Source organism: Meles meles, chromosome 17 (genome assembly GCF_922984935.1).
Source record: "Meles meles chromosome 17, mMelMel3.1 paternal haplotype, whole genome shotgun sequence".
Classification (NCBI taxonomy): Eukaryota; Metazoa; Chordata; class Mammalia; order Carnivora; family Mustelidae; genus Meles; species Meles meles.
This window is the reverse complement of record NC_060082.1, coordinates 29,885,700-29,908,376: the sequence shown is the minus strand read 5'-3', so window position 1 is coordinate 29,908,376 and position 22,677 is coordinate 29,885,700. Positions and strand designations below refer to the sequence as shown.

Genomic DNA, 22,677 nt, shown 5'->3' with positions numbered 1-22,677 from the left:
CCCAGGGGCACCTGGGTGGCTCAGTGGGTTAAGCATCTGCCTTCGGCTCAGGTCATGATCTCAAGGTCCTTGGATTGAGCCCCACATGGGGCTCTCTGCTCAGCAGGGAGCCTGCTTCCTCCTCTCTCTCTGCCTACTTATGTTCTCTGTCAAATAAATAAATAAAATCTTTAAAAAAAATTTAAAAAAAGTGTTTCCCAAACTTTAAAAAGTATTGTTGTTATATATATTGTTAATAATAAATATATTGTTATAGCATAATTAGAAAATCATAATATTTATACAGCAGATTGGGAGAAATAGAAAGGCTGTGTCTTTCTAGTCTGGTAGGTTAGGCCTCCAAAGTTCCTATGGCTAAAACTTAAGGACTCATATCTCAGGTTATCATCTGGGAAACTCACTCCAGAGAAACTCTTCACATTTGTACCAAGAGATATGTATAAGAATATGCATAGCAATATTATTATACCAAAAAATTAAAAACAACCCACATGTCTATCAACAAAAGAGATAGATAGTAATAATATAAAAGGTAGATAAATGTACACAATAAGATACTTCACAGCAGGGGTGCCTGGGTGGCTCAGTGGGTTAAGCCTCTGCCTTCGGCTCAGGTCATGATCCCAGGGTCTTGGGATCGAGCCCCGCATCAGGCTCTCTGCTTAGCAGGGAGCGTGCTTCCTCCTCTCTCTCTCTTTCTGCCTGCCTCTCTGCCTACTTGTGATCTCTGTCAAATAAATAAATAAAATCTTTAAAAAAAAATTCTAGAGTATTTGCAAAAAAAGTTGTGACATTTCAAAAATAAATGATCACTCAACCAACAGATCACATACACCAAAACAGAAATACCATTACACTATACCTCATATTGATAGTAATTAACCTATCTTCCTTACGAGACACTCAGAATGTCTGCTTTTCCTGGCTACAAGATGCATTTGAAAGATTATACCAAAGAATCAGTACAAATGAATGCCTCATGTGAAGGAAACCATACACATCAAGATATGGAAGCCTACTAAAAAAATGAACAGGAGCCTTTTTATTTCTAGAAGAATAACATACCAATGATCATCAGCAATCAGCACCCCAGATAATTGAATATCATGGCTTGAGTTTGGTTTATACTTTCCCACTGTTGTCGTTCCTTCTTTTATCATATATAACAACATCTCTGATAGTTGAGGATCTTCATTGAGATTGACGAGGTTTGGCAAATGGTTGTCCATTTGAAATGTAATTCCTGCTTTCTAGTGGAAGTCAGAAAATAAATTAACCTTAACAAAAAACAGCAAATTACTAAATCCACCTAAAGTAAGTGGCCTACGTTAAACATTAAAGTTGCTGTATGTGAAGTCTCAGTAAAGATTTCTTAGAATCTCTCTTTCATGGTTCCCCCGTGACTGTTAGCATCACACATCTTAGACTTTCAGAGTGTTGGCCTTTCTTTGACCTTCACCATCCTGAGCCCTCTCATGCATCAATCTGTCACCCTCAAACTGTGCCTTTTCTTACTGACTGATTGTCTTTAGAATGGATCAGTTCCTTTTGTTGCATCTTTGCTGTCCTCACCTTAGTTCAGACCCTTATTACCTCACACTTGAACTACTGCAGCAGCTGCCTGATTGCCCTGTCAACAATTTCTCTTGTTTTCAGTTCATCTTACAGCCTATGCTAAATCAATTCTCCTGAAAGGGTATTCTCAAAATGTCAACACCCCAGTCAAACATTCTCAATCACTTCCCACTTCCTACAAGATAAAAGTCAAATTACTTAGCCTGAAAATCAATAAACTAACCATAACATATCCTGCCCATTTTATCTCCTTATGACCACATACAAACTGCTGCTCCAGTAAAACTGATCCACACACCTTCTTCTGAGCACACCTTCAGGTTCTGTACCTTTACTCTCATACAATTTTCCTTTCCTAGAATGCACTCTTCATTTTTTCTACCTAACAAAATCTTACCCAGGCTTCAAAGCCAAATTTTCAAAACTCAAATCTTGCCTCTTCTGTGAAGCTGGACTCACCACTCCCAAGAAATATTCTCCCCTTCCTCCCGATTCTTAGTTCTCTGTCTACCAGTCATTTGAAATATTTTCTTTACGGCCAATACCTTTGCCCTTGACCCACACTCTCCAATCTCTTATAGAACCTCATTCCATTAAGGAGTTTTGATTCTTATACAAAAGTTCAAGTGCCATCCCTCCTTTAAAGAAACCAAACCAAAATGAACAAACAAAACTTCTCCAGGATCTCACAGTCCCTTTCTCTGACTTCTCACTCAAGGTTTTCAGTGTTTACCTGTATGGCCCTATCTTCTTAGTCACTCCTCAACTCATTGTCATCTGGTTTCTTTCACCACTACAATGACGTCATGATTTTACAGTGCAATGCACCCATCTCAGAAACCTGGGCATCTTCTTGACTTTTCCATTTTTTTAACATACACACACACCCAAAAACACACTCTGAGTCTATGAATTGTACTTTCTCTCTTTTGAACCCACTTCCTCCACTAGCCATTCCCACTGCCACTGCCTTACTCAAGCTCTCACCACCTCTTACCTTCACCATGGTAACAGCCTCCTCGATGAATAACCTTCCCAGCCAGCATGAGTCTTTCCTCCCTCAAATCCACCATTACCAGAAGACCCTATTTAAAACAGAAGTCTGCTCATGTCACTTCCTTTCCATTTGAAACGCTTCAGTGGCTCCTAGTGACCTAAATCCAAGTTCCTCACTATGTCATGATCTGAATCATGCATTACTCTCCAGTCCAATCTCTGTCACCAGCATTTAATATACAAGTTCTGAATTCTGTGGAAATCCAAGCTATGTTGTCCGTCCATGCTTCTGAACATGGGATTCCTTGCTTAGCAATCTTGATTTTGGTAGCCTAACAAAATCTTGCTTAGTTGTCCTTTTTTCTTTGAAGTCCTCCTTAACAACTACCCTCATCAGAGTTAATTACTCCCTCCTGTCTTCTGCTTCTCTTCCTTTACATGCTTTTCATTGCCTTAGGTTGAACTGTTTGACACTGCGAGTGTTCATTTCTTACCTAAAAAATGGCAGTATCATATGGTTCAACCTAGTTAGGTCACACTGCCTTTCAGTCATCTATTTACATTGTAAACCTCCCTTTAGATTACATGCTCTTTGAGGGCCAAAACTACATTTTATTCACCTTGGCCTCCCCCAGGCCTGGCACAGAAAAAAAACATTTAATATTTGTTGAACCAAAATGAACAGAATTGGATGGTTTGTTTATATTTTAATTTTCCAACATAGCTATGGGCTCTAAGTATATTAGAGTCTTGATCTCAACACTTTTTTACACTATTTCTCTTTATGGTATTGCTTGCTATATAGAGTCAGTATGCAATGAATATTTGAGAAATTCCATATTTACTGTCATCTTCATTTAATTTTCAAATCAGTTTAGAAAGTTGAACTGATACCTGTAACTCCTTTGTTTCTTGAAGTTTTCTTCTTTCAGCTTGTTCAAATTTTTCTTTCCATGCTCTTTCCAAAGACAAACAGAATAATAGAGTTAAAAATATCCAGATGCATAAGACGGAGAATTAAAGATAATAAATAAAGATTAGGAAACCACTTAGGAATATTTAAAATATGATAGTCTGGGGATTGACTCCTCTATTCATACAGAAAGTATGAAAACAGAGCCACAGATCCTTCCTAAAGTCCTCCCTCTCTACAAATCCCAGCACCACGCATCCAATGATTTTAGGCAACACACAGACATCTAAAATATTGACCACCTTTATTTTATATATAAAATATATTCCACCTTTGCATTTCTGCTATGTCTCTCTCCTGTTGGTGCAGTTTCATTCTTAAGGATGTTATTTCTTGCCGGCATAGCCTATATCGTTCAGGGTCAATATTTCGACTGTTCCTTTGAGCAGCTTTTAGCTTTTCAATTTCTGCTTTCAATTCTAAATATGTAAAAAGGTGCATGATTAATAACATTTGATATATAATCATTACCACAGTAAGCTTAATCCTCCAATTTTCTTATTTCAAGTTTTAAATATTACTAAATAAGACAGAATATTTACAGAAATCAATTTTATTTTACTTACATTACCTATACATTTCTAGTTAGCCTTAACCTGAAAAAGTGCTCTCATCTTAACGAATTTCCCCCCTCATAAGTAGTATGGCCATATAATGTATGGTCCAAAGTGGGACACTTTTGAGAAGCACATTGTTAATCACACTAATGCAGGAGACAGGAACCAGGATTGTCCCAAGGCAAACTTTACTCATAAAGACATGTTGGATAAAAATCAAAGATTTTTCAAGCTGGAGTTCAGAATACTTATTTTTAATGAAAGTAGCCCTATTTGTGAAAGAGAGGGGAATCCAAAAGGGAGACGATGGACCATGGTAACAGCAAATTCATTCTTCTCTGGTGTGCTCCTCTGAAGTAACCATTCATCCTCTGCAGCTCAAAAGGGCCAGAGGACAAAGACTATGAAAAGATGGTAGCTCCACATAAGCAAAGAGAAAACTGCACAAACCAAGGTTCCGTGCAGGTACTCAAGTTCATCCTAAGCAGGTGATTCCCAAGAGATACACAAAAAATAGTACTGAGCATAAATGAAGTTAGGCCTATGCTAGAAACTCGAGCCTTTAGATCACTATCCTTTAGATCAATGAACTAAGCAAGAGTAGAGCTGATAAACAGAATGACAATGGAGGAAAGGTTGTAGGAGGAAAAGTAATAAATCACGGTATGATTCTGCTGCACACATCTATGACTTAGTCTGTAAGATTATGTTTCTATGTTCGCTCTTTCCCCTTTACCCACTCTCTATTTTCTTTTTCTGTTTGTTTTCCCCTTCCTAATTCTATTTCCTATTGTCTTTCCGCCTCTCCTCTACCATCATTGTAGAATGGGGTCTTGTGTCTATTATAAGTAGGTATGAAAGAAAAATCTTTAATTTTCTTTAATTGCATATTTTCATGACAAACTAATATTTGAGATTTAGCTGTTACAAAATAATTAAATGTTTAGAAAAATCTTCACCTCTAATTAACTTAGCATTCATATCTTCATTTACTTTGGCAATATTGACTATCATACGGGCTTGGCTGGCATATCTCAGTGTGCTTAAAGTTTCTTCAATGTTGTTGGCAGCGGGACTGACAGTAGCGATCATTGCAGTTTTTGAATTTCCACCCAGACTTTCTTTTAACAGCCTTTAAGGAAAATAAGTCATAATTAGACTTTGTTTCTACAACCTAATAGCAGTACTTATGTAGAAAGCACAAAACAAACTAATAGCACATATAATACAATATTATACTCTTCACTCACATACCATTCAGGACTTTTTATTTATTTATTTTTAAAGTAACCTCTACACCCAATGTGGGTCTTGAACTCATCATCCTGAGATCAGGAGTCACATGCTCTATGGACTGAGCCCACCACGTGCCCCACCATTCAGAACTTTTGCGGTATTTGTAGTTATTTTTAGATCTCATGAACACTGTTTTCTCTTATACTTTTTATATTGTTTCATGAAACACTAACTGGGGCAAAGATTTAAAATATGGTTAACCATCAAATATTTAGTAAGATACCACTTCCCACTCCCAGACTAGACTCTGAGCTACTTCAGGAAAGAAAGTATGTGTGTTAGTCATCTCTGTATTTCCAATGTTACCAAAACCTTCAGGAACAGGTGTTCAATAAATATTGAAAATGATGAATGGGCATATAAACAAAAATGTTTTCTACTATATGCAAAAGCCTTCTTTCAGGGGAAAAAAGATAGTATGAGACTAAATTGCTTTTCTTTATTAATGCAGAATGAATTTCACTATTCTTCATTTTCAAAAGGCAGAAAAAAGAAATCAGATTTTCCCTTAAATGTTTTCAGGTGACAACTACATTCCTATAAACCAATTATAAACACACATAGCGGTCTGGGCGCCTGGGTGGCTCAGTCAGTTAACCATTGAATCTCAATTTGGCTCCAGTCATGATCTCAGGGTCCTGAGATGGAGATCCACATCACGGCTGTCAAGTAGAGAGGCAGCCCTTATCAGGGTTATATATCAATGCCTATCACAACTGGATATTAAATCTATACAGATGCAATTTGAATGTAATGTATCTCATTAATGAAAACATATTCATTAACAAAAACATTTACTGAGCACTAAAATGCTAGTCAGTGGGTGCCACACAAAACGATTTCATTTTATACACACAGCAATATGTTTGGTGGTATCATATATGCTCAAGCATGAAGCACTAAAAACAGTGAGGGTAGTACTAGCTGCTTATACTAATACAGCACATACTGTGTGTTAAGAGTTTTATACTAATTATTTAATCTTCACCATAACCTTAAAAGGTAGGTATTGTTATTATCCTCATTTTACAGGTGGAGAAACAGATCCTCATTTTACAGGTGGAGAAACAGACTAGAGCATTAAATGATTTGCCTGAAGTCGCAGAGCTTATAGGATGCTGAACCAAGATTCAATCCACGTAGTCTGGTATTAGGAGTCACACTGCTAACCACTTCTCGGTCCCAAGGCTACATGAAGTCAGTCTATCGTTCTCTTCCCCAGAGTGTTCACTATGTTTTATACAATTCTTTGTACTTCCAAAGATACTTGCCACGTAAGAACAGATTCACGATAAGGAATAAAAACTCTCTTTCGGTTTGCTTGTTCAGAAAGAGCAGATATAACCTTTCCCAGTGCGAGCAAGGACTTGTTAATACTCCCACCTTCCTGTGTATGAGATAAAAACATCTAATTTAAAATAACTGCTCAGCAATCCATTCATTTCACAAAATACATTCCTTCCCTCATATAATTACCAAGTCAATATCTTCTTCTTTAAACTACTAACTTTCTTACAACTCAAAATTTACTAATTTTCTTTGAAAAGAAAACATGACCAAAAAGTAAAGATCTCTCTTTAAGCCACAGCAATGTAGTGTATAAACTGCAGATACACAGTTTTTGTTTTTATTTGTTGTTGTTAAATGTATTTAGTTTGAAATCTCCTACAAATAATGCCCTGGGGAATTAAAAGTTAATTAAGTTTTATTAAAATGAGAAAAGCCTCTTAAATATTCTTTATTAAGCTTTATTAAAATGAGAAAAGCCTCTTAAATATTTTTTAAAGATTTTATTTATTTGAGTAATCTCTATACCCAGCACCGGTTTGAGCTCACAACCTCCATATCAAGAGTCACATGCTCCACTGTCTGAGCCAGGCAGGTGCCCCAGAAAAGCCTCATACTTACCTTCAGTCGGTCTCCACTAGTTTGAGCTGTGGAGCAGCGCTCGCTGCCTGCCAGATCTATCAGGTTTATCCGACTCGTTATTCTGTGATCATGTTCTTCCCCTTCCACAGATTCTGTCTGTAGCAAAAAGACATTAAAATAATAGGTCGTAAATTCTTCCATGACTTGCTATCAATGTAAGTCTTGAAATGGAAGGTTAGACAAGATTATAAACCACTCATTTATTTTTGAAACTGTCCTCTCACAGAAGTGTGATCATTGGGGCGCCTGGGTGGCTCAGTGGATTAAGCCGCTGCCTTCGGCTCAGGTCATGATCTCAGGGTCCTGGGATCGAGTCCCACATGGGGCTCTCTGCTCCGCAGGGAGCCTGCTTCCCCCTCTCTCTCTGCCTACTTATGATCTCTCTCTCTGTCAAATAAATAAATAAAAATCTTTAAAAAAAAAAACAAAACAAAACAAAAGTGTGATCATTAATAATTTATAATAAGCATTCAAGAATACATGGAGCAATGCTTGCATTATGCCAAAATAAATGACCTTAAAGAGATAAAAACTCACAACTACTCAATTATATTGAGGAAACAACCATAAATAGAGCAAAAGCTTAATGTACAAAGGTGTTATTTATAACAGCATGAAAGAAGCAAGGTGTTTATTTATTTATTTAAGTAATCTCTCCACCCAACCCGGGGCTTGAACTCATGACTCCAAGATCAAGAATCACATGCTCCTCTGACTGGCCCAGCCAGGCATCCCAAAGGAGCAAAGCACTTAAAAGCAACATAAATGTCCAACAGCAGAGGAACTGGAATTGTTCGTGGAATATTATACAGCTATGAAAAATGATAGCTAATAAAGAATTTTAATGGCATAAAATTATTGAAGATTTTGTAAATTTGTTTAAGAGTGATTATAAAACAACTAAAATATTATATATTAAAAGATTGAGGGGGCTTTATTTGAGTAGTGGAACCTTTGGCTGAATTTTAAAAAATCTCTTTCTGATACATTTTTCCAAATACTGTAAAAATACCATGTATTATAAACATATTATCATACACTAATCTTCTTATCAAATTATATCAATGATATCATAAATTAATAATCATACATTATTAATTTTTCAAACAGTAAAATAAAAATATTGCCATCTATACAAAAGTCATTCTGTTATTGTGTATACTAAAATCCAATTATGTTATATATTTATATTACCATACTCTTACTTTTGATTTAAAGAATAAAATAATCAATAAAAAGAATACCTTGGTCTGGGTCATTACCAGGGTGAAAACTGAATGTGATCGGGAGCTTTTATCATTCATACCAGTAGCAGCAGTTGCCCTTTGTTTATTTCCCAATTCTAGCCAACTCTTACAAGAAAGAAGAGAGGGAGGTCAGAACAGCAAACTAAAATTTATTGGAACAAATTAAGAAACAACAAAGTTAAGTAAGCGCATTTGGCAACATATACACACTTTATAATCTGTTTATAAAATGAAATTAATAAATGTTTGTAATTTAATAATTTGTATTCCCATTTTCAACTCTGCCTCCATCACAGATACTTGAATCAGTAAATTACACCTTTAAAAGACTATTTCAATGATGCTAAGCTCATAATGAATTAACAAGATTTACTTATGCAAGTAGCAGTTAAGGAGAAATATTCTTATGAATACTTATGATTATGATCTTTCTTTGTAGCAGAAAGAAGATAAAATACAATCAATCTTACCTGGATATCAGAGTAAGAACTGACAACATTCCTATTTTTAAAAGGAAAAAGACAAAATTGTTTTTACTGATAATTACCTTCTTATTCTCATAAAATAATAATAATGTTTAAATTACATAAATACTTTCTGAAGACCACAATTGAATAATTCATAGATATTATTATACTGGCTCTCACACAATCTTTCACTGTCTCCATTCTTAAAGGGTAGCAAATGTTTTAATTTTACCAAAAAGTATGGTTTTTATTAATGAAGCAGTTTAGCTCTTAATATTAGAATATTCACATCTAAATCATATAGAGATTTTTATTTATTTATTTGAAAGACAGAGATCACAAGTAGACAGAGAGGCAGGCAGAGAGAGAGGAAGAGAAACAGGCTCCCCAATGAGCAGAGAGCCCGATGCGGGGCTCGATCCCAGGACCCTGGGATCATGACCTGAGCCGAAAGCAGAGGCTTTAACCCACTGAACCACCCAGACGCCCCTCAAGTCTAAATGAGACCAAAACCTATACTTGGCATATGTAGTGGTGGGTATGCTGGTATGTATAGGTCAAGACATAATCCCAGAATTATTGAATGGAGCTGAATCCATATCTAATCACTTTCCCTTTTCTTTAAGAAAGCATCCGGGGTGTTGAAAGATAAAGTAAATGACTCTTAGCATGTTTCACACTCTCAACACTAAACTCATCTTAGCACCTTTTCCCCTCTTCAACTTAAAGTAATAGATATAAAAAGTAGCTAGAGAGGGAAGGCTTAACTTAGTGGGGAAAAGGGATAAAGGGAGAAAAATCAAATCTCACACACAGTATAACTAAGACTGCATGCCAGGCACTTTACAGGTGCTGCAAAAGATATAAACAAACACAAAAACAAGCAGCTAACGCTGTAGTTGGAAAGAGAGGAAAAATTAAAGGAATAATGTCAAGGGTGAAGTTAAAAAGCTATCCAGCGTTTCAAAGTTGGAAAGGCAAATGGAGAACAACATTCGTTCTATTCATTACTTGTCTCCTCCTTGATTTTGCTGAGCCAAACACTTACATTGACAGAGCTTCAACATACGGTCCAGAGACAGGATGCTCCCTTACTCTCAGCTAATAGAAGCAAACATTAGCATTATTAAGGGCATAACAAATATGTCATATAAAACACAATTTTAAATGGTCTTTTCTTCTGTATGTGGAGTTTAAGGCAAAGAGATTTGCCTTTACTTGACCCAGAGATAAATATAAAGGTTCTCACAAACACAAATCTGTAAGGCATTAAAACACTGCTTCAGTATCACAAACTTTCAAAAGATGCCACAGTTCACTGTAGTATCAAATATCTTACTAGTTCTTTATTCTTAAGACCTGCAGTAGGCATTATCTCTATGCTTTTAAATATCTCTTTAAAATATGTTCAGCAAATTTCATTTAATTTTTTTCCAGCTTTACATTATATTTTAAACTTTGTAACCAGAAATTTAAAATACATTTAAGTCAATGAAGAAAATCCAAGTGTAAGATTCTTGATGTTATCAACAGTATAGTCACAATGACTTTGAATGACTTGACTCTGAAAGTCAAGTGATCTCTTTTGATTTTACTTTCTTGCTCTCCAAGGTCCTTTTCAAAATTAAAAATTATTACATTCTTTTAAAGAAAGAACTTTATTTATTTATTTGAGAGAGAGAGCATGCAAGCAAGGTAGGGGGTGAGGTGCAAAGGCAGAGAGAATCTCCAGCAGACTCTGCTGAGCTCAGCACGAGCTCAGAGCCCAATGAAGGGCTCAATCCCACGAGATCCCATGAGATCATGACCTGAATCAAAATCAAGAGTTGGAGGCTTAATCAACTGAGCCATCCAGGTGCCCCCAAATTTTACATTTTGATAGCAGTTTTTTAAAAAGATTATGTATTTGTGGAACTTATTATTTCACAGAAAATATTATGTACAAGGTACCAATTTACTAAATAACCCAGTAAGATACATATTCTATAATGACAAAACAATTTTTAAACTTCTACTGCTTTTTGGCTTTAGGGATTTAGTGTGTGATTTAAGTGGTCTAACTAAATCTTGAAACACATATTTTATCTTTAATTTTGATACAATATTTGCTTTAAAAGAGGCTAAATTTAATAACGAATTTAATTCCAATTAGCAATAATGTTTAGTTCATTTACTATTTATTTACTCATTTAGACTGTAGATCCCAAGCATTTGCTATCATGTAATAGCAATTTTAGTAAAAATGCAAGCCATATAGATCATGTTGAGAACTAGTATAACCATACGCACTTATAAAAACAGATCATAAACGGTTTTAATCTTACTGGTTGCTTTCTCTGCCCGTTTTCTCCTTTACAAACCAGAAGGTCATGAATTTTTTCATTATACACTTCAAAAAAGCTCATTTCAAGGTGGTAGCTGACCTAGTAGGACCAAGAGAAACACAACATGCAACTTATTTTAAAAATCCTTGCATTTTTTGCAAATTATATATCAGATAAGGTTCTAGGATCCAGAATATATAAAGGACTCTTACAACCCAACAGCAAAAAGACAAACAACCCAATTTAAAAACAGGCAAAGGACTTGAATTAACATTTCTCCAAAGAAGGTAAGTTCTACTTACTAAAATCTCTCAAATGTTCAATCCTAGAGTCACTACCTTAGTCTAGCCCCTTTTCATGCCTTCCTTACAGTTTACAAGTCCCACAACTGGTCTCTTTGCATCCAGTTCTACTTCTTTTCAATCCATTCTCCACACTGCAGCCAGAGCTATCTTTTTTTTTTTTTTTGGAAGAGCAAAGATGATCATTTGATTTCCCTGCTTAAAATCCTTCCATAGCTTTCTAGATTTCTAGATGCAGGGGTCATAAAGTCATTCACAAGCTGAGTTCTGCCTGCCTCTCTGGTTTCATCTCTTATCACTCTCCACTCTCAAATTCCATGCTTACAGCAAAGTAAACAATTTATAGATTCCCAAAGGCTCCCTACTTTCTTGCTTTCAAAGCTTTGCACATGCTGCTCCCGCTGCCTGGAATGTCCTTCTCCTTTTTTTTTTTTTTAATATTTTATTTATTTGACAGAGAGAGAGATCACAAGCAGGTAGAGAGACAGAGGAGCAGGCTCCCCGCTGAGCAGAGAGCCTGATGTGGGGCTCAATCCGAGGATCCTGGGATCATGACCTGAGCCGAAGGCAGAGGCTTTAACGCACTGAGCCACCCAGGCGCCCCTCCTTCTGCCTCTTCACCAAGCTAATAACTGCTCCGTTTCCTTCAAAACTAAGCTCAGTTGTCCCCCATTTAAGAAAACGTGGCTTCCTCTAATCTTAAATATTCTCAAAGCACACTGTTCTTACTCTATTATAGTATTTGCTTTAATTTATTTAGCATTAAGTTGATTGTACTTGGCTATTTACTCACTCATTTCTCCATTATACTCTCTTAAATACAGAAACTGGGTCTTTTAACTCCATATTCCCAAATCTTGCACAGCATTTCCCCAATTTCCCTTACCATAAGAATCACTAGGTATAGTGTAGTAAGACAACTATAAATTCCCAGCTGTAGCCCAGATCAACTAAATCAGAATCTCCTGAAGAGATTTTTTTTAGCAAGTGTATACACACACACACACAATCAAACACACAAGTGAAAATCTGCCCCTGACACATTCCTGGTAATTGTTATGATGAAGCAAATTTGGGGAAAAGTGATCTAACGGACTGCTCGGCTAACAGCCGATATCCGGTAAATACTGGCTGCATGTACGAATGAATAAGAAAAAAGGGAAGCTAGTACAGAATTTTCAGGTGTAGGGCAGTGTAAAGAGCATGGTGTTTGAAGCTGAATCTGGGTTTAAACTCCAGCTTCACTATTCTCTGCTTCATGTTGTTCTGAAGTTTCTGCCTACTGTCCTTAGTTGAGTCTGTGTACTTGCCTGACTACAAACATGTAACGGTACATAACTGCCACATTATAAGCCACTACACATAATAAAAGTAATAAAGCTGAAAAAGCTAGAGAAGACAGAAGAGATGATCCTTCTATCACTGCCCATCGAGGGGAATTCATCCGAAATTTTGAATCTCCAACCTCTCCTCCATACCACTGTTCCAAAAGAGAATGATTTAGAAATTAAAATAGCATCTTCCATTATTTCCTTAGTGGTGATTACTCTGATTTTAATTTGATTTGACTGTTTCCTAGTCTAACATGAAGGCTTAACAAAAGAGAACGCACCTCCTGAGTTTGTTTTTTGGCTACTTGAGCAAAAAGGTCTTCACAAAACCTTGGAATTATTCCTGGTTCTTCACTAAGTCCCATCATCCTGGAAAATACATAATAAATGGCAGGGGTGAAGAGGGATAAAACTAATTAGTGGTTTTTAAAAATTCTTTCTGGGGAAATGGGTTCGGGAGTAAATGGGAAACAAGCTAATTAAACCACATTATAAATATCTAATAACCTAGTCTCTGAAGTCAGATCTTCAGAGTTCAAATCTTGATCTCACCACTTATTAGCTCTGTGACATTAAACAAGGTAATTAACCCCAGAAAAACCTCAATTTCCTCTTCTATAAAATGGAAATAAGTAAGAGGTATCTAATTCAGAGAGTTGTCACAAAGTACAAGCAGTCTTTAATATACATATACCATTTATTAGATGACTACTTTTAATTCTCACAATAATATTTACAAAATAACCTCTCCAGATTTGGGTTTACACAAGACATATGTACAGTAAAATGGGCCAATGACACTTACAAAGTAAATAGTATCTCCTGCATAAGCTGAAGCTCAGAGGTTACATAACGTGCCTGTTTGCAGAACCAGTATATAAAATGGATGAGATTTGAGCCCAGACCTGTGTGGTTTCAAAACTACATTCTTTCTATCAACACTACACTGTTTCTCACCAAAGAGTTTGACATTTTCAATAACCGTACTTGGAATAATACTTACGTATATGATTTTCCGGAGCCAGTCTGACCATAAGCGAACAGACAGGTATTGTAGCCTTCAAAGGCACGTTCTAGGAGGGGTACAGCTAGCCTCTCATAAACAGTTGTCTGGCTAGCATAGTTGGGATGGCATTCATCAAAAGACCAGAATGTAAGATCATAAATAAAATTATAAACTTGTTTCATGTCAGGATGTTCCACAACTATTCCTTCCCCATTCATGAAGACCACCTGGGATGCTTTTTCAACCTTCTCTCTTTATGAAGAAGCACAAAGAAAAATATTAAGTTGCTGTGATTATTTTAAGTATTATTCCATAGAATATAACAAGAACCTCAAAACTAGTTAAACACAACGTACCTCCAGAGCAAGATAATTCTTTAGTTTTATGTGGAAAATGTAGACCAGCTAACATAGTGATAGTGGGTTTCCAAATACATACTTCCTACAGCTCCAGGGTCACTCCTTAGAGGGAAAATGGAGTCCCAGATTTGTTGTCTGAAAAATCACCCTACTTTTATGGGATTTTCCATCTTTTTCCCTTTTCTTTTGAGCTTTCCCTTCTCCCTTCCCACCACTATAATCTATCTATACTCTTCAGTCCAAATCTAGGAACTTTTTAATATACTATAGAGAACTTTCAGAGATGCAGATCTACATAAAGCTGATATGAAATGTAAATATAATTTCAACAAACTCAAGTATAAATCTCAATCATAAATCTCTTTGGGTTATTGCCTATTGTTACTGTTAATCCAAATCCCCCCCCCTTAGATTATCTCCCTTAAAATCATGGATTTTCATGTGTATCCTTCTTCCATCAGACTTAAGTGGAAATCTTTCACTTACTCTGCATCTGCAGAAAAATATTAACAGTCCTTGCCCGGCCCCAGATGTCCCTTTTTGTCCCCAACTCTGCTTTAGATCAGAATTTATCCTGGAATCCACTTGCTTCTTCAATGTGACAAGTGTCCCGCCGCCCCTGCTATCAGCCCAGTTTACATGGCTTATCTGATGAGTCTGGACTCAGACACTTGGCCCCTTACTAAGTTCTCTTCAGAACTTAGTAGCCGTCCATTGTGGGTAGTCATCTATTGTGGGGTTTACTCCTACCAGCTCTGTTCCTTCTGTTGCCTCTCATCCTATCATGAACCTTGAGGCCTGTCTTTGAGGTTTCCCCATTCTCTCTGGCCAACTCACTCTCAGTTTTCTCACTTATCACAAACCCCACATCTTCACTAACAGGCTTTAAAGCACCCTATAACTTGCTTTTAATCACCGACCCTTTAGGTTCAAACTAGGCGTTCCTTCCCCCACAGCAGGGGTCACCATACCAACCTGTCACATCTTGCTTAGATATACAACAGAGTTAACAACTACTAACTCTGAAGGTTTTTTGCAGTCATCCCACAAAACATCCAAAAATAATTAGATGCCACATTCACATTTTGTCATGTTCATCTTTCTCAGCCCTACCTGTAATCTGTGACTATCTTACCCACAATCACTTTGGAGAGAGATTTTTTACCATCAACCTCAAATCTAATACATCACTGCATTATTAGATACCTATATCTGATATATAACTACTATATATCAGAGATGACAATGGGAATGATACTATGCTGGATAGGATTTTGGAAGGAACTCTTTGTGGAATAAGTGACCTAATAACTGCTCTTTTGAAGGGAAACGCAGAAGAGCCCGCCATACATTGCAGATTTGAAAGCAGACTGCATTAGACACTTAAGTCATTCCAATGTTTTCAAAGCAGCAGATCTAAAGAAATTTACATTTACAAAAGATGGCGATTTCCATGTTTTAATTTTACACCCAATCATCAAAAATAATGAGGGTTCTACAACTAAACCAAAAGTTCTCTCTACATAGAAATGCCAGTGCCAAGCTTGAAGATGCACGAATGCACTCACTTTCCAAAGGCAGAGAGGAATGAGACACATTGCATGTCAGAAGTTTGGCCTTAGATTTTAAAAGGTGTAACATACCTCTTGCTGAAAGGCCTCACGCGTATTGCCACTGTCACTTGACTGTTCTCTACTTTTAAGGGGTCTGCTTCTATAGAAGCTTTCCGACCTGCAGTTTCCTCTTCAAGAGGGAGTGTATTTTCTTGTGACCTTTCCCTTTCATTTGCTAGAAGAGAACCTCTTGGCTTTTGTTTAACTTGGAGGCTAGGCACCCTATTTTTCGGTGTCGATGCAGCTGGGCTCATCAGTTGTGGCATGCCACACTTCGGTGTCCATTTGTGTCCTATGATGTACTTCATAGGTGTTCTTTTTTCTAAGCTTTCAAATTTATTTGAATTTTTTGCCATATCCTTCCCAGTACTTCGCTGATGTAAGTTTCCTGTTCCTGACACTTTGATACTCAACTTGCTCTGAAGAGGCTTTGTTGCCAAGTGTCTGGATGGAACAACTTTAGTCTGACTCTGGGAGTCAGTGGGTGCTCTATTACTTAAGTGTTGAAGTGCAGCATGTTCATTTGCCCCAAGAAGGGCAGAAAATGTTTCTTTGTGTTTTTCATCATTCATCATTTCAATGTCTTTTGGGTCTTCCGCTGAAGGCACAAAAGGTGCAACAGAAGAGTCTTTATCACGATTTACAACTGTTACCTTTCTCCTCGCTTCCAGGGAAGCACAATCATTTCCTGTTGGGCTTCCCACATTCTGTGTTGTTTTCCACTTTTTCACACAATCTGTTTGAGCTGTTTTCCCCTTTTCCACAGAATCCATGTGAGTTGTTCTCCACTTGTCCACAGATTCTGTTTTAGCACGACGCTGTAATGTAAGACGTGTCTCTGCAGTTTTTTCGGTTGAGTCTCCCAACTCACTGCCATGTGAAGATGATTCTTTGTTCCTTGTAACTCTTCTCTGAAGTGCCAATCTACCTACAGGGTCAGGGGTAGGAGGAACCTCTCCTGTTTTTTTACAGGCTGAAATCACGTAAGTACAATTTATGTCTCTGATTTTACTTGCAGATCTCAATAATGGATCATCATTTTCACATTCCGACATATCTGAATTCAAATGCAGCTTACGTCTGCTACTATGGGTGAGGACATTCAGTGATGAACTCTTTTGGGAAGAAGGTATACCAAGGATATCCCTGTTGTTTCTACTATGTGTGGTGTATACTGACATTGTGGCAGCAAGTTGTTTTAAAAAAAGTGTTGGTGAAGAACTGAAGCTCTTTTAGATGTTCATTTGCCTTCCAGCCATATCTTATGTGTAAGTTTCCAATTATGTGCTAAACTGTAAAAAAAAAAAATTAGATTGTAAGACTATAAACAGACATTTTAAAAATCTGAGAACCCTCCACTGTGAATGTAATTTCCCAGAGAAATACATTAGAATAAATCACAATCTCCTCCTCAGATACTGTTCCCAAGCAACTTCAGACAAATCTCTGCCTTCAAGGAGCTTATAATCATTATGTAACAAATATTAATTGAGTTCCTCTAGAGCGTATCATGCTTAGTGAAATAAGTCAATCGGAGAAAGACAACTATCATATGATCTCCCTGATATGAGGACATGGAGACGCAACATGGGGGGTTAGGGGGATAGGAGAAGAATAAATGAAACAAGATGGGATTGGGAGGGAGACAAACCATAAATGACTCTTAATCTCACAAAACAAACTGGGGGTTGCTGGGGGGAGTTGGGATTGGGAGAGGGGGAGGGGGCTATGGACATTGGGGAGGGTAAGTGCTATCGTGAGTGCTGTGAAGTGTGTAAACCTGGCGATTCACAGACCTGTACCCCTGGGGATAAAAATACGTTATATGTTTATTAAAAAAAAAAAAAATTTGGAAGGGGAGGCGAACCATAAGAGACTATGGACTCTGAAAAACAACCTGAGGGTTTTGAAGGGTCAGGGGTGGGAGGTTGGGGGAACAGGTGGTGGGTAATGGGGAGGGCACGTTTTGCATGGAGCACTGGGTGTTGTGCAAAAAGAATGAATAGTTACGCTGAAAAAATAAATAAAATGGAAAAAAAAATATTTATTGAGTTCCTATGATGTGACAGGCCCTCTGATAGAAACTGCTGACAAGACCCTGTTCCCATTTCCTTAGTCTAGAAGAAATACACAGTTTTCCATGATATCAGGACAAAGATATCAAGTGACTTAAAAGATGTAAACAGTACATATCAAAGAAGATATTTAAATAGCCAATAAGAACATAAGAAGATGTTCAACATCACTAATCATTAGGGAAAAGCAAATCAGAACTACAATGAGATACCATTAGGCTGGCTACTAACAAAAAAGCAAGTGTTGGTGAGGACGCGGAGAAACTGGTACCCTTGTGCGCTACTGGCAGAAAGTGAAATGATGCAGCCACTGTGGAAAATGTAATGGAAGTTCCTCAAAAAACCAAAAATAGAATTACCATATGACCTAGGGATTCTACTTCTGGATATCTAAACAAAAGAATTAAAATTGGGGTCTTGAAAAGACATTTGTACACCCATGTTCATAGCAGTATTATTTGCTATACCTAAAATATGGAAGCAACCCAAGTGTCCATGGACGGATGAAGGGCTCACCAAAATGAGGTATTTACAGACACTGAAATATTATGCAGCCTTAAAGAGAAATTCTGCAATACGCTACAACATGGATGAACTTTGAAGACACAATGCTAAGTGAAATAAGTCACAAAAAGACAAATATTGGATTCCACTCACATGAGTAGTTAAAAATTGGAGTAGTTAAAAACCATAAAGACAGAAAGTATAATGGTGGTTGCCAGGGGCTGGAGCCAGGGGAAAATGAGGGGTTATTGTTTAATAAGTGCAGAGTTTCCGATTTACAAGATGACAAAGGATTAGGGGATGGATGGTAGTGACGGCTGTACAACATGAATGTATTCAAGGATATACACTTTAAAATGTATACGTAAAAGAAGGTAAGATGATACATGTTAGGTGTATTTTAATATTTTAACACAATAAGATGGGGGGGGGGGGAGAAATGTGCCTGTCAGCAAAGATTTTAAGTTGAGTACTCCCTGTTTGCAGATTAGGAGAGGGACTAACAAAAACCCTGGCACCTAAATCAAAGACTGGATAAAGCATTTGGATAACACCTGTTGAATGTATGTTAATTACAGGGATGCCTTGTGGAAATTAGCTTGAGAAGGGTCGCAAAACAGAGTATTCCCAAATAAATACCATAGACAATAACTACAACAAGTAAATTAATTGCCTCTGTTGAGAAAAATTATGCAAGATTAGGTAAGTAGACAGCTTGCCCTCTAGCAATTAGACAACAAAGTAGACAGGTGTGTCTGTAAATATGTCAACAATATCTATGCAGCACTAATTGTTTAAAAGAAAGAGAACAGCAGTGACAGCTAAAAGGCCTGGCTTCTGGTCAACTCTGCACCGAACTGTGTACTACTGATGTAAACAAGTCTTTAAATTTGCATGCCTGGTGCTAACTTGTAAAATGACCCTTGCTCAAACTATTCCATAGATACGACTATGCAGGGATAAAATAATAGAAGTTAACTTTTCAGTAAGTCTTTTAAAGTTTTAAATAAGTAATAATCATTACCACCACCGCCGCCGCCACCGCCCCAAAAAGAGAAAACAAAAACAAAAACAAAACCGCCAGGATATAAGCATCTTCCTTCAACATTTTAACTTAAAGTACAGAATGTTCCTTTTACGGAAGTAAAATGTTTTTAAAGATTTTATTGATTTATTTGACAGACAGAGATCACAAGTAGGCAGAGAAGCAGGCAGAGAGAGAGGAAGGGAAGCAGGCTCCCTGCTGAGCAGAGAGCCTGATACGGGGCTTGATCCCAGGACTCTGGGATCATGACCTAAGCTGAAGGCAGAGGCTTTAACCCACTGAGCCACCCAGGCGCCCCTACGTAAGTAACATTAAAGGAAGAAAAGATTCTGGAAATTCTACCGCAGCTAAAAACTATTTGCTACTTACGCAAACAGATGGGGCTTTTTGTTTGGGACGTTTTGCCACCGGAGTTTAAAGAGGAGTGGAACGAACAGAAAGAAGGAAATTTTAAGTCACAACCACAAGCGAAAGATCCCCGTGAATGGTTCTCCCCGCTAGTCACTCCCAGGGCTGCAACAGCGAGTGTACCTCTTAATGCCAACCGACTCGGTGAAACTTCAGTGGGTGAGGCCCCGGCCGAGGGGCCCTGAACTCCAGCTTCCGGGTCCCCACAGAGAAGCCTCCCGCGCGCGTCCTTGGGGACCCCTTGGCCGCCGACCGGGATTCCGGGGCCGGTGGGGGACCCAGCGCTAAGGCCTCCGCTCGCACCTCAGCGGTCTCCGGTACAGAAGGCGCCCGCACGCCCCCAAAGCATGGATACTTCACCCCTCCGAAGGCTTCCCCACTCGCGAAGACCTCCTCAAGAAGGTCCACACCACTCACAACCCGCACCGCCGGCTCCCTCTGCGGCCGCAATTTGAATGGGCGCCCTGCTTTCTGATTGGCTGCTGGACGTCGCGTCGAGCGCCGCGCCCTTGCCTCCTCCCGCCCCCAGGAAGTGCCAGTCGTTGGGTAGCAAAGGTTCTAAACTCCAGACCCGCCCCCCATCTCGTAGGTAACGGGGCCCGCCCCTCCCAGGGCGGTGCTTAGGCTTGGAGCTTGGGCACCTTTAAATACGACTTTTGAAAGGGTCTGGATTCTGAGTCGCACCTGGCAGCCCTCTAAGATGAATCTTAAATAAGAAGAGTGACAGGGACGCTTTTGTCGATGCTCAGTATAGAAAAATCATGGTCTATCCACCATATAATGAAGTTGTAAAAATGGCTATTTGTCCTCAAGCTAAGCATAATAATTAACACGATTCTAGTATTTCCTATGCAAAGCGTGGAGATAGAAAATGTGCTAAATGACTTAACGTGGAATTTTTCCATTTAATTCTAAAAATTTAACGAGGCAGATAATAATATCCCCAGTTTCCAGATGAAGCTTAGAGTTAAACCGGTGAACAAGCAACTAGCAAGTGGTATAACTAGAATTCCGAAGTCACGTCATAAGAGTAATCAGTTTCAATATAGATTCCAATAAGATTTTGAAACACAAAAAAAAGTAGCAAAAATACATTCTGAAATACAACGAGATCAATGAGAGACTTTAGTCAAACATGTTATAAGGCAACAGTCTTTTTATTTTTATTTTTGGTTAATTTTTTTATTTTTTAAATTATTTTGAGCAACAGTGTTTTTTAAAGGGCAAAAGTGCAGGTAATGGAAATGTGTTCAATGGTTTACGAAAGGAAACCAGAAGTGGCTCCAACTATATAGAAAAACTGAATGGATGATAAAGCACTTATTCTAAAACTCACTCTAAAAATCATTTTAAAATTAATGATGATTAAGTTATAGAGAAACCATCAGAAAAATAATATAATATTTATCAGGTCTATGAGAAAAGAGCCATTCAGTTTATAAGCAAAAGATATGGCAAAGGGAAAGACTGACAATCTCAAATACATAAAAATTTTAAACATGTGTAGTTGGAAGTAATAATGAAATGATAAGATATAAGCTAACAAGAAAAATGTATTAAATATGACAGATGAAAACACTTCTTTCAATTTTACAAGGAAAATAAGTTTATAAGTAGAATAAGAAAATAAACAGAATTTTTAAATAGACAATGATATTTCACATAAAAAAGAATCAACCTACAGACAAAAATAATTTATATAAAGATAGAACATAAACACCCAATCATTAAATGCAAGTGTAAAAAGAAAAATAGGTATAAATTTTAAAAATGTTTTTTACACTTATGTCCTGGAGATTTGGCATCAAAATTAAATGTGTAGGGGCATCTGGCTGGCCTATTTGGTAGAGCATGCAACTTCTGATCTTGGGATCATGAGCGTGAGCTCCACTTTGGGAAGCTGGGTATAGAGATGACATTAAAAAATAATAAAATCTAAAGGCGCCTGGGTTGCTTAGTCAGTTAAGCATCTGCCTTTGGCTCAAGTCATGATCCCAGGGTCCTGGGATGGAGCCCTGGGTCGGGTCGGGCTCCCTGCTCAGCAGGGAGTCTTCTCCTTCTGCCCCTCCCCCTGCTTGTGCTTTCTCCTCTCTCTCAAATAAATGAAATCTTAAAAAATAATAATAAAATCTTTTTTTTTTTTAACTTTTGACCGGTGGGGAGAGGTAGATGGAGAGAGAGAATGTTTAGCAGCCTCCACGCCCAGCAGAGCCCTACTCAGGGCTCCATCTCACATCCCTGAGATCATGACCTGAGCCAAAATCATGAGTCAAGTGTTTAACCAACAGAGCCACAGAGGCACCCCAGAGATAAAATCTTTAAAAGAAATTTAGAAGTATATATTTTTAGTGACAGAAATTATTACACTTCTTGGGGCACCTGGGTGGCTCAGTGGGTTAAGCCTCTGCCTTCAGCTTGGGTCATGATCTCAGGGTCCTGGGATCGAGCCCCGCATCGGGCTCTCTGCTCAGCAGGGAGCCTGCTTCCCCCTCTCTCTGCCTGCCTCTCTGCCTACCTCTCTGCCTACTTGTTGTCTCTGTTTGTCAAATAAATAAAATAAAATCTTTAAAAAAAAGAAAAGAAAAAAGAAATTGTTACACTTCTTGAAGGCAGGGACCATATTCGTTCACAGTATATCCTTAGTGCTTAATATAAAGCTTGATATATTAT

At 37.8% G+C, this 22,677-nt stretch overlaps 1 protein-coding gene across 1 annotated transcript in view; it reads right to left on the bottom strand.

The window, feature by feature from the left end:
• KIF14 (kinesin family member 14) overlaps positions 1-20,387 on the bottom strand; it is a 56,127-nt gene extending 35,740 nt beyond the window's left edge. The window contains exons 1-14 of the mRNA XM_045982078.1: positions 20,131-20,387; positions 16,006-17,267; positions 14,001-14,255; positions 13,279-13,366; positions 11,365-11,463; positions 10,089-10,141; positions 9,044-9,074; positions 8,571-8,678; positions 7,306-7,422; positions 6,669-6,784; positions 5,061-5,233; positions 3,816-3,963; positions 3,466-3,529; positions 1,066-1,250 (exon numbers count right to left, since the gene is read on the bottom strand). Coding sequence (XP_045838034.1) covers positions 1,066-1,250; positions 3,466-3,529; positions 3,816-3,963; positions 5,061-5,233; positions 6,669-6,784; positions 7,306-7,422; positions 8,571-8,678; positions 9,044-9,074; positions 10,089-10,141; positions 11,365-11,463; positions 13,279-13,366; positions 14,001-14,255; positions 16,006-17,156 — 2,588 coding nt within the window. The 5' untranslated portion in view covers positions 17,157-17,267; positions 20,131-20,387. The remainder of the gene's footprint in view (positions 1-1,065; positions 1,251-3,465; positions 3,530-3,815; positions 3,964-5,060; positions 5,234-6,668; positions 6,785-7,305; positions 7,423-8,570; positions 8,679-9,043; positions 9,075-10,088; positions 10,142-11,364; positions 11,464-13,278; positions 13,367-14,000; positions 14,256-16,005; positions 17,268-20,130) is intronic.
• Between the last annotated feature and the right edge of the window lie 2,290 nt (positions 20,388-22,677).